The sequence below is a fragment of the Ischnura elegans genome, chromosome 8, assembly GCF_921293095.1.
Source record: "Ischnura elegans chromosome 8, ioIscEleg1.1, whole genome shotgun sequence".
Classification (NCBI taxonomy): domain Eukaryota; kingdom Metazoa; phylum Arthropoda; class Insecta; order Odonata; family Coenagrionidae; genus Ischnura; species Ischnura elegans.
Genome location: NC_060253.1, coordinates 23,379,991 through 23,398,019, shown reverse-complemented (window position 1 = coordinate 23,398,019; position 18,029 = coordinate 23,379,991). Strand labels below are relative to the sequence as shown.

General features: G+C 41.7%; 1 protein-coding gene across 1 annotated transcript in view; it reads right to left on the bottom strand.

Moving 5' to 3' along the window:
* LOC124164072 overlaps positions 1-16,965 on the bottom strand; it is a 97,611-nt gene extending 80,646 nt beyond the window's left edge. Inside the window, exons 1-2 of the mRNA XM_046541244.1 lie at positions 16,603-16,965; positions 13,978-16,295 (exon numbers count right to left, since the gene is read on the bottom strand). Of these exons, the coding sequence (XP_046397200.1) occupies positions 13,978-15,842 (1,865 nt within the window). The 5' untranslated portion in view covers positions 15,843-16,295; positions 16,603-16,965. The remainder of the gene's footprint in view (positions 1-13,977; positions 16,296-16,602) is intronic.
* Between the last annotated feature and the right edge of the window lie 1,064 nt (positions 16,966-18,029).

Sequence of the window (18,029 nt, the reverse complement as noted above, 5' to 3'; positions counted from 1 at the left end):
AAAATGATGAAAACATCGAAACGCATCGTATAACGTAGTGAGTACAGGTTTTCAGTCGAAACTGCAAAATCATAAAAACACGCCTCCGTGTTCCCTCAATTTTTGAGAGACGGAGAGTACTTCGCTGATTGTGGATTAAAACTACTTCAATAATATGTAGGTTGAAATCCCTATCAAACGAAGTTCAGTTTCATTTCTCATGATAATAATATGAATGAACACAATCACACAACTCAGGCACGGAGACCGCCAATGTGGTTCAATGTGACCTTAACGAAGCGCGCCAAAATATTCGCCAATGATGTAAAAGTAGAATGAAAACTATTTTAAAGAAAATATATAATTTATACTCGAGAAGACAACCAACAATTAAAGAGGCTTAAGCTATAGAGATAACTTACGACTTGCGTCACCTCGCAAGGAAAACTGATCCTATACCGCCACCGACTGTGAGTCAAACACAGTAATTCTTTACACAAATAAGGAAACTGCTTGATATTCTACGATCGTTCTGAACCTCCCCGGAGGAACAAAATCTATCAAATAAAAGAAACAACGTATCAAATGAGGTTTTGAAAGTACCAAGAATGTTAAAATGCCCAGCTGTAAAAAAAATTGACCCAGCTAAATATATATAGCATCAAAGAACCAGCTGACGTCACCGTATGGTCTCCTCGGGTACCCCGAAGCTCGGACTGAGATCTTTCAGCAGCTTGCACCACAGCACAAGGCAATCAAGGATTTAACTCATATACATTACTATACTAACTACTTATACTAACCATTAGCAATTTTTTTATGAATAAGCATGTACATTTTTCTAGTGTGCGTAATGTTTCTTTGACTGTGTGGTGTGCATGTGGCGGTCCTCTTGCATGCTGCATGTTGGTGATTGGTCACCCCCTGCCAAACACCCTATAGGTGGCTCGCAGGGTATTATGTAGATGTAGATGTAGATACATGATTCAGACGGAAAGGGATGTGGATAATAATCATTGTCTGTAATGCCCCAATGGCTCTATTATCTCTAAAAGCAAATTGCTCACAGTTTTTTGCCGCCAACTAATTTTTATCCACTGATTTCTTCCGATATTACTTAATAGCCTCTATTTTATGCGAAGAGGCATATGTATGTATAAATGAACATAAAGCTGCACAAACTACGTCATCACGAAAAATGTGTCACACCTCCACACCAAGAACGCATTCATTTCCCACTAAAGAATCCGCGAGCAGCGAGCGAAACTTCTGATCAATTAAACCCTAACACGGTTTAAGTGAGGTAAATTAACTAGAGCACATCCTTCATACGGGAGAACTTTTTCAAATTGCCCGCTAATCACTGCAGCACATAAGGTGATGATAGATACTGTCACACGGTGACATCGTAGCAATATGAACTCGCCATTTGCCAGCGAGAGCTGAAATGCGCATGGCCAAGACACCTGTTTCGCCGTCAGGGAAGGCCGAGCGGCAGCGGAGGAAGCCGAGCCTCATATACCGCGAGCGAGGGAAGATGCCAAGTGCGCCGTTGCCAAGTTGAGCGCGCGGTCGGAGAGCGGGCTTTCAGTGACGGGAGGGGAGGGAATAGAGGGGATGGGAGGTCTGGCGAGCCACGGGAGGGGAAGGAGCCACGACGATAGAACCGCTGTGCTGGGTGGTAGCTGGGTCGGTCGATAGGACAGCTCGGCTCCCACTCGAGAGCGTGATAAGGAGGGCTTCGCCGGTGTGTAAAGGCGTACGCGGTGAGGTCACGCCGAGCACACCGACTGTAAACCAACTTACCACACACACGCAGTTCACACTTGATAGGGAAACATGTCATTACTTTGGTGTGGATATAGTCACTCATCATGGCACAGAAGCGAACCGATGCTTTTCAACCAATGAAAGAAGTTAGGTAATTAGCTCTGGGAGCACGAAGAGACTGCCAAAAAATGTAGTACTAAGAAGGAAAGGATTCACTGCAAAGATTCAGCGAGGATCACTTCAGTGACACTTGAGAGAGCTAGCAGAATACCACTCAAATGCTATAAGAAGAAATAAAATGAGAGAGGAGAAAGTAAGGTAGCTAGAAAACTAGGCATATGGAAGACCTAAATGAAATCCTGAATAATGCCACACATAACTAGTCTAACGGCAACATACGATAACACCTGAGGTCTAAAACTTGAATAACAATTACTTTTACGCATTAAAAGTTGACCAAGCATTAACATTGTGATTGGTGTACTGAGACCGGTACATTGCTCAGGGCGTTGAAATATAAGTTCACGGGACCAATATAAAAAAACTAGGGCAACGCCATACGATATAAGAGATTTTTTGCACATGAATTAATTATTCAAGAAGTCGAATGAAAAAGCATAAAAGCCATCAACAAAAACATTAACAAAGGTTCTTTCTGAACGATGTGAAATTTCACTTCGGTACTACATCTACATAATACCCTGCGAGCCACCTCTAGGGTTTTTAGCAGGGGGTGATCAATCACCAACTACAGAGGACTCTAATAAATTCTGAAGAACAATGACCATAACATATGAGAAAACACAAGAAATTCGGTATAAGAGATACCATCCCGCAAAAATTCAATAATTTAATGTCAACGTTGTCAAACATAATACAATATCCGCCCTAATGAAAGGGGGCTAAAAACGAACTGTCCAAAGTATTACAGATTTTTTTAAAAAATGACGACGACCGAGAAAAAAATATGACAAAGACGACTACAATCAGAATGAGTATGCTTATCCACAATATCAATATATTAATCCATCATAAGATAATCAATTAAGATCTTAATACTGAACATGGACATTAGGATTTTGGAAACGAGCTGATACTTCAAAAAGCAGGAAACGTAACATTGCTCAAAACAAAAGAACTAGAGGCGAGGGTCCTTATACTAAAATGAAAGATAAACCACTGCACCACTTAGAAACCCTTCTACGTTGCAGGTCTGCGACCTTTTTTTTCCAGGAAAAGTAGTCGCTGGTGAATAGAGAAAACTTGGAAAATACATTCTCCAGACTTAAGTCACAAGACATGTACACTCAAAAGAATTCAACCCATCATGCACTACAGCTACTCATTTCAAAACCATTCATGAAACCAATGGCATATATACTGAAAACTACTTTAAATGACTCGCAATACTCACTAAAACAAAGTACAACACGGATATTAAATAAAAGTAAAGCAAAAGAAGACGGAAGACAGTGTGGGATATTTTCATTGAAATGAATCAAGAGCCAACTTTCTCAGACATCCATCCATCCGACGGCTGCTAACGACCTAAGAACCCGACGCAGTCAACAAATCCCAACTCGAGCTGGCGCGCGGTCAATGGCTAAGGGCTGGCAAACGGCAATGAATTCAAATCTTACCGATGACTTCAAGCCACACACTATTTTTGCGGTGCTCGTCATCGGTCATCCACACATCGTAGCACATTTTGACAACTCGATGGCGACTTGGTGTCACTCTCTCGAATGCAAATTCCTCGTCGACTCTGCCCGGGAAATACACACACACTAACTTAGAACAGCAAAAAAAATCTGAATTAAAAAATTAATACCGAAGTGTAAAACTGCTACCTGGGAAGACATAGCGCAAGATAATTTAGTGCTCCTCCGCATTATACTCTAGAAATAATCAAGCAAACGCGATTGCGATTACCTATACTAAGAATGTGAAGGGCTTCATGGACTGAAGGGCCCACGAAATTTACATCGATGAGGGTATTTCAGCTTTCGTTTTTTATTTCGAAAAAAAAAAATAAATATCCACTAACTAATTAACACATTTGAGATGCATGCCATGGTTAAAAAAATATAAAAACAGCATAAAAATGGTTTTTCGATGATCGTTGGTTCCAATAAATAAACAAGATGTCGCGTTGGCGTAGAAGAAATATGCTTTGGGGGGTATGAAGGGGCCTGAGGTGGGGGCCACCCCTCAGACAATGGGGTTTCCGGGAATTTTTTTTAAAATGACATGCCTGGAAATAAATTTTACATCACTTTGGCATTTCAAATTTAACTTTAAGCAAATGCAGTTATTATGCGTCAAAACTAGATGAAATATTTTCACTTATCTGAGGCTCTGAGGGGAGGGGGATCTATATTCTTATCCCCCATAAAGTTACACCACTGAGATGACGTACACAGACCCTCTCATTCATCATTACATAATGTCAATTTCGATTTTCCGGAAAACGGCTGAAAATAAAAAAAAACGAGGTACCAGCCATAGAAGAATGTAGCTTGGCCCATTTTCCGCACAGAGGACAACTTCCATGACTTTGTTGGCTCTTTTTTTACACTCACACGCCTTATGTTGGTGTGTCCCTGTATAAAGGAAAAGAAATGAGTAAAACTTGGAAGTTTTCCACACGACACACCGGGTTTAATTTGTTTGCTTGCCAAGGAAAAATTTATATTAGGTACGCATGTTGTCGATGTATATTGTTGTCCCTTGTCAAATTCCCAAAATTGCCTCCGGGGACGGGCCCAATTTACTGCAAAAGGAGGAGATAATTATGCAATAACATCCTAACTACATATGATATACAATAATGACTCGGTAGCAACTTTACTAAGTACTCACGCGATAAAACACTACGCCTGCTGCAGGTCTCAATTAAAAGGCTAATCGCCTAAATTAATTAGGGCTTGCAGTTTAATTATTTCCTCAAGGTTTACAAATAGGAATTGCTCTAAGTTCCAAGAAAGACAGTGATTATTGCGTTTTCTATGCTCAACTACAACAAAAACGGCATCCTGATAAAAAAATAGTTGAAAGAGCTTTTATTTTCCAAACATTTTTACTCCGGTAGAATGAATAAGACATACTCAGTCCCGGGAAGCCAAAGGGTGAGGTCAAAAAGTCTCCTCCCTTGATCGGTGGGAAATGCCAAGTTCTCGAGCTAACATTCGGCCTTCACAATGTCATTAACTCCGCGCAGCTTTCTCCATCGCTGAGGTCCACTAAAAGAATCTTAGCAGCATTCAAACAGCCCGTATGCCACAACATGGGTGACTGACAGCAAGCAAGCGCACTTTAGTCCGAAGGGCAACCATAGTCTATAGCAGCAAAAAGCACAACTTACGCAAACCAAAAAAATAATTTAATATGCACACAAAAATCTCTTAGCGATCGCTTCACCTACTGTCTGACATGATAGTAATCTTTCAAAGCACCAGCTGATTCCGGTGCAATGACAAAATAGATGATGGAAAGCTAGGGTAATAAGCTAAAGCTGATGAAATAAATGAATATAAATACATCCAACATTAATGCTAGTGGATGCCCAAAAAATAAGGTGCAGTGATCTTACGCGCGTCAAGAATTATTAAGTCAAATTCTCAGGGCGTTTCCAACGACGATTCCTGATAGTAAATAGCTATGAAAAACAAACTACCCTAGAAAGGCAGGCTAAGATCTTTTGTTGAATCGGGGAATGGAATAATGAAAGTACATCAGCAATCAAAGTCCCAAGTGACTAATTGGAATAATTTGGTCCCCACCAGGTGAAATGGATCCCAGGCTACAAGTACTACCCCTCCAGCTACGCACCTGAAAAACACGACAGCAATGAAAATATCGAGCGAGCGGCCACGCATGAATCACTGGTCCGCGCAGACAAACCCCCTCTCCTTCATAGAGGACGCTGCAGTCAGCCCATGGGCGGGAAGCGGAAGAGGAGGGAAACATGACGCAACTTGCTGAACAAGTAAGCGCTCGACCTGAAGTAACCCAGTCGGCAAAGAAGCACGACGGAATTCGGCGCAGATGGGACGAGGAAACAATCCCCTACATATGCCCCTCCCTCCTATCTTGGGCAGAAAAGAGCATGACGAAAGAGCCCGCAACTCCTCGTCTCGATTACATAAACAATGGGAATCATCTGCCGCATGATACTCACTCCAAGCAAACCAATAAAATAAGGCCAGACATATAATTAATTGCATTCATTAGCTGACTGCGTTCATTTTCAATTATAATTTACACTACCGAGATTGTGAATAAGTTACACCTGCGAATATGGGTTCAAAAATAGATTTAATAATCTTTTTAGTATTTCTAGGGAAAACGTAGACCATTTTCACAAGAAATTACGATGTTTCTCATCAAAAGCTCGAACTCATACGACTTAATTGGTGCAAACGATGACTTCATACAATTGGAATGCCAAAAAAACTGACAAAATTCCGACGATTTTTTTGTAAGCTAATAAAAAGTCCAAACGGATGCCTATTTAGTTTGTGATGCAATACAACAAATCCCTGACAAACCGTGAGTCACTCGCCTAAGTGGCGAACAATTGCATAATGCGAGAAGCCTACATCATTTTCGTGACACTGCAATCGGGGAGAGATAACCTTCCGACGTGAATCTAATCCACGGACTTAAAATAAATCCATCGAATCTTAACGCCAGTGTGCGGGACTGGCCTACGACGCAAATGACGGAGGGAGACGGGCGGGGGTCCAGGGCAACGCGAAAAACGCCCCAGGAGACAAACCCAATAAATTCAAGTGCAAGAGGTGGCAAATTCATCCAATGATATAGGTTCACAAGCAGAATCCTTTGTAACAGCACAGTAAATTCAACAGAACACTCTATCCAACAAACAACGACACCATCGACGCACGAACATGAGAAAAATTTACAGATGCCCCGGACATGAAGAGTGAGAGTGTAAAAGAATTGGTCAATTCAAATTTTAAAAACATGATCAAACACGAGTCACACTCGTCAGGTCTGTCTATGGAGCAAGGAGGGTGCTGGTTATAAAGAAATCCAACAGAAATAGGAATTGAACACACAATTATATAAGTTAGATCAGCGACAAATCCACATTCATCGACACATACCGAAAAAAATTGCAAGATTGTAGTTATGATGAGAAAATAACCTAACGAATATACCTATTCCACGGATCTGACAGGTATTTATTTCAAATGAGTGTCAACCTATTTCCGAAGAACTAATTCATGATACCCAAATTACGGCTTCGATTAGGATTTAGAGCATGAATTTCGGAGCGAATCCATGACTTAGCCTTGAAAAAATTGATACATCAAACGAACAAAAAAAACCTTTGAATGTAGGTAGCCACCATCTATACACATACTTGCCCAGGGTAGTCAGGTAACGTATCTACGCCGATGAGTCCTTACCTAACGGTTTCGTAACAAAGTATACGAATGAATATTAACACGATACGCAACTCATATCGCGTCCACATTTCTAGCCGCCAAGTTCCCATTAAGTGCAGTGCAGAGATAGAATAGCGCTAACTTAATGAGGGCTACATCAAACTCCATATTTGCCCATAGTGCGCAGGAACATATCAGGAATATAACACAATGCATGGCTACGGATAAATAAGTCTCAGCTAATTATCCATTTCCGGGATTAGGAGGGTCTTATGTTCGCAATGAAATCATTGGGAAAAAGCATAACTGAATAGATATACATACATACTTACCTGTGAACTGCCCTGGCTTTCGCCGCGAGCACGTGAACTTGAGGTCTATGAATATCAATAATAATGTAACATCGACACGTAATGACGACGGTTATTACAATAAATTAAAATACCAAAAAAAGGCGAATTAACAGCAATTTGCCAAATGCATGGCACCCACCCGCGATTATGAGCATTTATAAAATTTTAAGTCCAACAACACCCCCAAGAAGAAAGACCGACTGCAGAGAGCATGAGAAAAGAAAGTGAAACCATCCTAAAAAAATGAAGCCTAACATCAAGGTGGCAAGTCATTAGATGACGAGATCTGTCAGCAGCAGATATGTCCAAGTGCGTTTTACACAACCAACTAAGGGGAGTTAGCGATTTTGGCGATATTTCCACATCGACAAAGAATCCTATTCTAACAAAGCAACAAGGCCTTCACGGCAAAGAAATCCGTCCACGTTGGATTGCGATTCAATCACAAAAAAGATGAAATACGGTATAAAATTAGTAAGTGCCATCGAACCACCCCTCATTAATTTGATGACTTTGTAACATGTACAAAAGGAGCATATGGTATTGGTGAATTCATCTCCAGGCATGAATTAATATTCCAGTTACACCTCATTGTACTTGACATTATAGCTAGGCGCGCACACAAAAATTTCTAAAATCCTCGCCGAAGTAATATAATTGTTTTTGCATTCCCGTTTATCGCAAAACTGGGAACCCTTTAAGGAACTACAGATATAGTAGGGAGGAAGACGAAGCACTAGTTTCCATGGGTAATGAAACGCTAATTTAATCTATTTAAACGCGCAGCCTCTCCGAGCCTTACTCACTAGGGAAGTATCCCATTCATATTTTAGACTGACAATGAGTATGGACTCAAAAGTAAAAATCGTCAATAAATTACGAAGAGGGCGTTCTCCAAGGAATAAAGGAACATTGGATATTAAACAAAATAGTACGGGACACATAATTATACAGATTAGACAAAATGTCCTATAATACGGTACAGGAAGCTGTAAACATAAACAATACGAAGATTTCAGCTATATGAGAAGGGCTTTAAGAGAAACACTTCTAAGACAGTAAATGAAACAAATGATAAGACGATTGGAATGAGGACAATTTCGATTCATTCAGGTAATGAGCTAAATTGGATGCAGACACAACTCACAATCAGCATGGCAGAGAGAAAACGGAAACAAAAATACTGAAGGGCTAGCTGAGGACAATTAGTATCCGTCTAGCTGGGCACAACCACGTATTATTCTGAATAAAATTCTAAACAAAACAAAGTTATGCCTCCTGAATAGCATTCTGTGAAAGAAAAATATTCAATATTAAAAAGAACAGTGAAATAATCTAATCGAGCTGAGAGGTACGTCAAACCGATCTTGACCAGATTTAAAAGAATCGAAGATCAGACAAACCTTTAAGTAATCTAAGCATTAGCATACAAACTGTAAATTGCAGTCTGAATATCAAAGATTAAAATATTTATAACGATTATAAAACAAATGGGATTGAAGACAGTAAACACTTGTTCGTGGTATTTTTGGACTATGTGTACACGCAAGAGAGCAACTTCTGCGATACAAGAAGTAATCTGCCCAATGGTAAATTGCCTAAACCAACAACGTCATAAGCAAATCAACTCAACTCGTCGAGGGATTTATGCGGCACGGTGTATATTTCGGTATCTACACCTACATGATACCCTGATAGCCCACCTCTTAAGATTTTTGACGGGGGTATCAAAATGAGCAGCGCATGATTGGTGAGACCTAGCCCCAGCCATGTACGTGGAAATATCATTGCGATAGCACCGAAAATAAAGTAAAATTTTTCTCAATGGTTTACCCGTTACCAAAACATCCTAGACGAGACCATAACTAATATCTAACCAGTTTAAATCAACGTTTATTTTGCAAACACTATGAATGTGAATTTACACTATGTAACTATTTAACGAAAATATACGTCATTGCTATTTTCGCATTACGTCATCCACTCCCATATTAAACCAGAGATGATGTAGATATAGAATAGATGTAGTGAAAGAAATAGTATCATTCCCCTCGCAAATTGAGGAAGGAAGGAAAAGGCCGGCGGAAGGGACCTCAATACAGACTTCATGAGGCCCGGAAATGTATCACAGATGAATGATTTAAACAGCAAGCGCGATTACATACGAAAATATAGCGGCGGGGAGATAAAATATGGCTTCATTATTGAACGGACAAGCTGCAAAAGGCACTTCGAATCAATACTTGCAAGTCAAGTCCCCAACAACAATGACGGAAAATTACTCCCATCTCATGAGCCCAGCATTCGCGCCATACTCATTCAGCTAGTAGCTACCTCCTCATCCTCATGAGGGACAACCCAAAATAGTCCCATTAAGAGTCATCGTCCAGCAGACATTATTCAAATAGTTGATCTCCATCTCAGAATTCATTAACTTTGACCAAACATATGTTAAAGATGTACGGACTGTGCGTCACAGTAAAATTCCCTGGCTTTTACTTCGAGATTCAACGTTTTGCCTGTAAGCGTGAGAAGCCACAAGGTTGAGATTATTTTGGCTTACATGGTGAGTTATTCCATTCTATACTAAAATAATCCAATCCAACCTAAGCAGGAAGTGTTACATCAACACAAAGGGCAATTGATAGTCCATCGTGTTACGCCTGAGGGCTCGGTCCGAGAAGAAGCAGCAGAAAAGAATTCAGGGTCCAGGTCTTCAGCAATCCTTTCGATTCGCATCTATTTCATATTGCTACATCCAGCTTTTAAAATGTGAACAGACAGAAGCACTGATGCATTTCAAATGATTGTGTAAAACACGACTGCAAATCATCTTCAAGGTGCTCGGTAGAAGGGTAAACAATACACTTTTTGCGGATTTTTTATAATATGAGATCCTAATACGTTGTAACTTGATTGACTAAGAAGTTACATTACCAATAAAATATTACACATTTTTTTTCAGTTAGGTCAACAGCATTACCCAAATAATGCACCCTATGTAGTATCTCTAAAATAAAAAAAAAACTATACTCAGATACAATCTATATGAGAGAACCATATTTAAAATGCGGGCATTATGTTGATACGAGTCAACTCATCACGGCCCTATAATTCTTGAACGATAACAATTAGCTTTGAACACGTGGTGTCAGGAATCAGACAGGGTGCGTTCTCACAGGGTAAAAATTAAGCATAACTTCTAGATGACGAGCGCTATAAATCGCTGCGGTAATCGATTAACAACAGGAAACGGGAAATCAAGAATAGACCAAGTAAAAGGGTGGACCTTTTGACCTGCAAGCATGAGAGAAGAAGAAGCTGCATCCACGACGGCCATGCCGTCGAGACGGTCGCAATTCACCAGCGCACGGCCGCCGATGCGAACAGCTGTGAGGGGAACTTGGAGGGGGAAAGGGTGGTGAGGTAGGGGGGGTGCGTGCGTCGTCGAGCACGACTCGACCCGCCCCCACGCCGCAGGGGAGCCAAACGACGCCGAGAGGAGGCAGCGGGTGAGGCCCCAGCCGCAGCCAACCTAACAGTTTCGCAACTGCGAGCAGAAAACAACACAGCGCGCTCTCCCCCGAATACATGAAGCGGAAACGCCAGCCAGGGAATTATTCTCTGCGATACGAGGTTGTGACTACGGGAATTCCTGACAGAAGTAGAACAAAGGGCACCAAATCTGGCGGCATTATGTCCAAGTATGCTCTTCAAGTATAACAATGGGGGAGGGGCACTATCAAACGTACGCAGAAGAGGTGACACTTAAGTCGAAGACCCAAAAGGATGTGAATATATTAAGGTAGAGCTCATCATGGATTAAGCCATAATCTAGTGACAATCACATATTTAGGACTTAAGGGACAGCTGCTTTCCCCGGGCCACCTCGTACTTTGAGGATCTTTCTTTGGGGTAACTGTAGGCCTCAGCCGAGATTTTAACCAAGCAATTGGGCAAACTCCGATTAGCACCTGAACGCTCCCCTGGAAACCACAATTATCATCGAAAATGAACTCATACGCAACGAATGATAATATGAAAATAAAACCTTATTACATAATCCATCCACATTAAGATAAACTCTGATGCTCTTTCCATCACACATGCTGCTTTTGCTACAAGCGACGGGGCTATAACTACACCAACACCCAAACACGAATGGAGTCAAGTCCTGCGAAATGAAAAGATTATTTGACGCCAATTTATTCTAACGGGACGAAAACAGCAAAAGATACATGTTGGACACATACTAGTGCGAAAACAAAACAATTAGGGAATGAATAATTGCAAAACCATGCAACGCAAGTCAGGAGTTCCTAGAACAATTACCTAACTATCAACAAGAATATGTAAAAATAAATCAAAATTTGAATGGACTTACACATGGCATGACGCTGAAAACTAGAACCAGATGAGCCATTGCCCGAGTGAATTGCTTGCTTAGGGGACACATATTTGATCAAGTGCACCAATAAGTAATAAGTAAGTCACCACATCAGCTTTGACAGACGGGAAATATATCATAGCACATTGGAGACATTTACCTGTGTCCAAAGTTAGTGCAATAAAATGAAAAAAAAAATACACCTATAAAAATCAGTCATGTAAAAAGAAACGTATGTCCTGATGCTCCAAGAAGTCAGTGGGGTTAGAAAAATACGAACTAAAACATTTTTGCATTAAACATTTTAAAAATCCCACATTATTGCTACAGCAGGCAACATATCAACTACCTCCGCAGCCATACTTCTAATTTCTTTCGGGGACTACAACATCCGACATACATAATGCGCATAATAACGATAATACTTATAATATTTATATTAAAGAGAATATTCGCTCAATCCGCCGTATTCCATACCACACTGATCATCGTCATTTAATATAAATGTACTCGAAGCTAATCAGCATAGCCTAGAACAGGTTCTTATGGACGTAACACATGACTGATTATAGCTGATTTAAGGAAAAATTCTTCCCTACGTGATACTCGGTACAATGATCACGTTTAGCTAACCGAATTCAATCACGTCCAGAACACAAGAGGCTCACAGACAAGAGTAACGCATGACACTACTGACTTAAACTCATTCAATAAAAACTTGGGTAAAACATATTCAGAGGTTTTTCTCTTCCTGCATACGTCCATGTCTCTTTTATTAATGAAAAGGTTAAAATACAGCCCTGGAGTTACCGCTAGCTCACCGCTGCAGGAGGAAATCAATACTTACGTAGACAACGAATTAGTAATCTCCGAAAGCATAGAAAAATACTCCCACGATCTTCAATAAAATGAATAGGCAATCATTCGGAAACATTAATTCACGGGCCAGACTTTTATTTAAACATATTCATTTTGTCACGATAAATTTTACAAGGCAAATTGAGGGAATAGGATACACAGATGGACTTCAAAATAAAGTGAACCGATGTTGTTCAATAATAAACTTGGAACTATGGTTGGGAAACTAACACCGCTAGAAAAAGAGTATGATGCGCAAATATTTCCTGTCTAGTCAACCACACCCTTCACCTTACTTGTGAATTTTATGGTCGACCAGGATATGAGATAACTTTTCAAATTGTAAGATGCCCTCGCAAAGTTTCTCCCGCACGGCTTTCCACAACAAATACACATCCTTAGGAATTCCAAACCAGCGACCCTGGGATAAGAAAAACATCATCATCTTCAGGAAGATACCGCAGCTTATGGCATAGAGTTAATTGGGAGGGAGGAGAAGGTAATAGAGGCCTATGACTACCGAATACTCAAGAACACTAATTCCTTGGCAGGAATAGACATTCAAAAGTTATCTTTCAACACTGCTTTTCCTCTCTTACGCATTATCGCATTTCGGGGATTGCCTTACATTCACTCAAAAGACAACAAATTTTCAACACCTGAATTGAATAGATGCATCAAAATGCGTATTAGAATATGTTCAGTTCGTGCATACAAGCATCGTGCTCGGGAACTGAGTTTTAACATCTAGAAGTCGCAGGAGCCATGCTTCCATAAGCCATTATAGGAAATACCATATGGTCCTAACACCATTAGAATGTGTCAAAATGAAATATTTGGCTAAGAATACTTGTGGACTGAATTCAAAAATGCTTACCGCAAAATAGTATAGTTTAAATATGATGATCTGCATTAAATCGAGTACTAACTCACGGCATGCTAAGACTTTGGCTAGTGCCATGAAAACACGACCAGCACTAGACATAATCCTTAATATAGTCACACACCCTTCCACTACAGGAGAAAATTTGAGAGCATACAGCAAAATTAGCAATGCATGCATAACATAGTACTAAGAAAACATTACGGATCCAACGATAGGGCTCTCATCTGTTTACAATGGAAAGATAAACCAGTGATTCGATTGCAAAAGCTCCAGATGAACGCCACTACGTATACGTTTTCCCTGCAAAAAAATGAAAAATATACTTACATTGACAAGGTGCCGGTGGCCGATGCGGAATATCCAGACACAGTTTCATCGGCGCTCTCAGCTCCTGAGCTAGACGCGGTGGCATCAGAGTCAATGCCTCTCTCCACCACCCTTAACTGAGCACCCAACTTCCCGAAAGCTTCCTCCACTTCCGCCTCCTTGGTAGCCTGCCCGCACCCCCAACCCCCACTGCCACTTCGTTTCACTACCACAACCTTCACGTCGCCGTCCCTCTTCACCTCCAGCCGCTCCTCTTCCTCCTCCCCCGTCGGCCTTCTCCGACGTCTCCTCTCCTCCTCCTCGCTCTCCTCTTCCTCCATGCCCCACTCCCCGAACCTCCTCCGCCGCCGCTGCCTCCTGCGGACCTCCTCGGTCTTCGAGACGCCGGCTTCCGCGGCCGCCACCGCCACCTCCACCACTTCCTCCAGCCGGGCCCGCGGAGACCCAGAGCCGAAGTACCGTTTGGTCAGCTTGCCCGCCCCCGAACGGTCGAGCTTGAGAGCAAGGGACTCGAGCGCGGCCGTGGGCAGATTCCTCACGTCCTCAGTCTTCACTACTGTCTCCCCCGCACCCTCGAGCCCCGGGGCGTCGCCGTCCGCCGCCGCACTCGTGGGGTTAGCGATCCTAATGCCGGCCGCGGCATCTGATGCCACGTCCTGGACGTAGGACGCGAGGAACGGAGCCTGCGAGTCCGCATCAGTGGAGACTTGCGAAGTCGAGGACTCAGGGGGGTCCAAGCGGCGACCCGAGACTCCCCTGGCAGCGCTCCCAGCCGTAATACCGACAAGAGACTGTTTCGCGTGCTCTACGACAACCCGTAATTCCTCGGCGGCATGACGACCCATCCTCCTCGCCTGCAATTTTCCTAACCGCCGCAGAAGTCTTTCCATTTTACGCTCCACCTCCGCCTGCCTCCTCTGGACTTCACACATCTTCTCCCCCGAGAGGGCTTCCCTAGAAACACACAATCCATCCTCTGCCAAGTGAGAATCTAACGCCAACTGAGAATCAAGGCTGCCGGCATCCAGCAGACTAGGATTACCCCCAACCCCAAGGGAGCCTGACTCCAACAACGCCCCAGTACCGCTGCTCATACCATTACTGGCATTACCACCAGGAAGCTCCACAACACACATTGATATCATATCAACACTTGACAAGTTACAATCCAAGTCTGTGACAGGGTACATCGCACCTACGGGTCCATTCGGAAGGCCAAAAGCAGTCGTACTATCATGGTTGTTGGATGAAAATATAGACCCTTCATTCGTCCTACCGTTGTCTTGTTGCTTAACCGAAGACTTGCGATCGGTAGCAAATGGATCTTGTCCTCCGGCACCCTCAGTTTTCTCCATTCCCTGAATAGCCTCCAAGAGGTCCCGGACATCCCCAAGGTCGTCCGTGGAAAATGGTAGAGATTCCGTTTCGACGGTGCCATCGGCGTCCCCTGCTGTGTCCTCGGGAATATTCCTGGACATGCCGGACGTATTCCAAAGTTCCTCCGTTCCACCACCATTCACAGATTTCTCCGCATGACCATTTGCAACATGTGACCCGTCAGAGTTTGATGTCTTGTTCACCTTAAACAGTTCCGAGGCAATAGCCAAGGTGGTGAGATTCTCGAAAACTGCTTCGTCCACTCCATTACCATCAGCACCGATCAATGACCTTTTGCACGTTACATATGCTTCGTTTATACCATTCACCACCCCTGGGCCATCGGTCCTCCGAACCCTGGGGCCACCTTCTCCTTCCAACGCCCCAACACCTAAACTACCACCGTTCCTTATGCCGATTGGAGAGCAGTTCGACGATGTCAAGGCAAAGTTCTGTGATTGACCGGCTTCGGTTAGAGCCGGAGCCATAGCAACGGCATCAGGGATGTCCGAGCCTCCAGGGCACCGATGGCAAGCAAATCATTTTAAACACGCACAGGCAACACATTCCATTGGCAATCCTCAAATCACTCCCTACTTTGGTTATGAATAACTAAAGAAAACTCAAAATTACTAGAAGCTCGCAAACAGAAAATCGATAATACTGCTTGTATTAACTGTAGGGACACCAACAATAACATCTGTGTTGATCATGTGGTCTGGCGACGATACTTTCCGACTCTCCATATTTTCTCCAAAATCTTTTTTTTTGAATGAGACCGCAGATCTACTTCCGGCGGAAAAAGTTTAATCGCGCGCGCACTGCCATCACACGCTGTTTATGGTTGTCGTGAGCTAATTACCGACACAAACTCCTCTTCAAAGTAACTACAACCACCAAATTACTGCGGCAACTATGTTTTTCTTCATCACAGCATACACCTATGAATAAAAAAAATAAAACAATAATAATATACTACTAAGGCCACTTTTTTGAAGGCACATTGTAATTTTTTAAAAATACGATCAATGTCATGCGATTAAAAATGAAGTATCATTAAGTCATGAATACAAAAAACACACAGCGAGTGTAGTGAGTACTCCAATAATGAACACCCACGTGACCAAGCCCTTTGTCTGATGAAACAAAACTGGCCGAGATCGCCAATGCAAGGGAAGAAAAAAAAAACACTAGGGCACACGGTGCGTGATAATTATACACATACCGAAACGGTTTCTGGAAAGTTACCTGAATTCACAATACAAAACGTTGTGGAAAATAATCCATCTCCGAACATTAGCAGGCAGAAACAACAGTTCCTAAGCTCATTCCCTCCGTCAAAAAATTTTAAAGCCAACAACAATGGCGGAACATCCCAGAATGCGCACGACACACACTTCGTGAGAACGACGAGGAAACGACTAACCCAAGGACTCTACCACATGAACTACTTTCTCAATACACCAATGAACTTCCCACAACAATTTCCAAGCAATAAGATAAAATAATGTCTCACCATGGAACGTAAATAATAATTTTATTTATTTAGGTGTCGATATAGTAACAACAAAACAGACTAGAATGGCACAAATTTCCCTCCACATGTACTTAGAAAATAGTCGCTCAATAGCTTAGCACGGCGCGCGGAGTGACATCAATACAAGCTACCCCTCTGCAACCGAATTCGCTATTGGCTCAAGCAGACAGACATCTTGATGCGTAGTCGGCATCAAGCCTAATACTATTATTACTAGTAATACTCGTAGATTAACAACAATAATTACTAATGGTTAAATAAACTAGACGATATAAAGTCCAACTTACGATCTTATCACTGGTTTTGATATAAATCCAATATCGCCCATCCAACCGGTAAGAACAGAATGAAAGCACACGCCGCCGACAACGGATATCGCTTTCGCTGTAAGATAGTCGACGAACGTTAACTAAATGCGCCACGATTACATTGAATTTGTCTTCATTGTCTGATTGACAAAGAAATTTATCAAAGAATACGGGATTCCTCTCTGCACACAATTGATTTCGTTCACTATCAATTAAAACTCTATTCAATTAATGATAAATACTTCTAAAGTAGAGATGACACGGTAAACATCCACATAATTAACGTATTTCATATTCACTCCTTCATAGGGACTAAAAACAATATGCTTTTCAGTATCATATTATTACCACCGAATGATGATTCCAAACAAACAAAATGATAAACAACATTAATATAGTAAACAGCAATCAATGAATACTTACTTGATTCAAGTTGGGAAACATTTATAGAAAAAATAATTCCAACTGTTCTCCTCATCATTGAATGCAAAGGCATAAAACCATTTACAACATTTCATGATGCCAAGTAGACTGCATTTATTTTCTTGTTTCCCAATATAAGTCTCCATTTCAATATTCCTGAAAAATAAAATAACTCGTTAGAACAATTTACACACAAAAAATCAATTCTTACGAGTCTTATTAGGTAATGGCAACAATTTTTACACACCGAATTAGAAATCTATCGTTTTGGTACATTTTACAACATCAACAACACTACAACAGACCTCGAACAACAAGTAACATAACAACAGTAATATAAACGACTTCTGAAAAAAAGACTGTCCCAGTTTGTTAGAGTTTATACTGAGTCCAAAGATAATAATTAA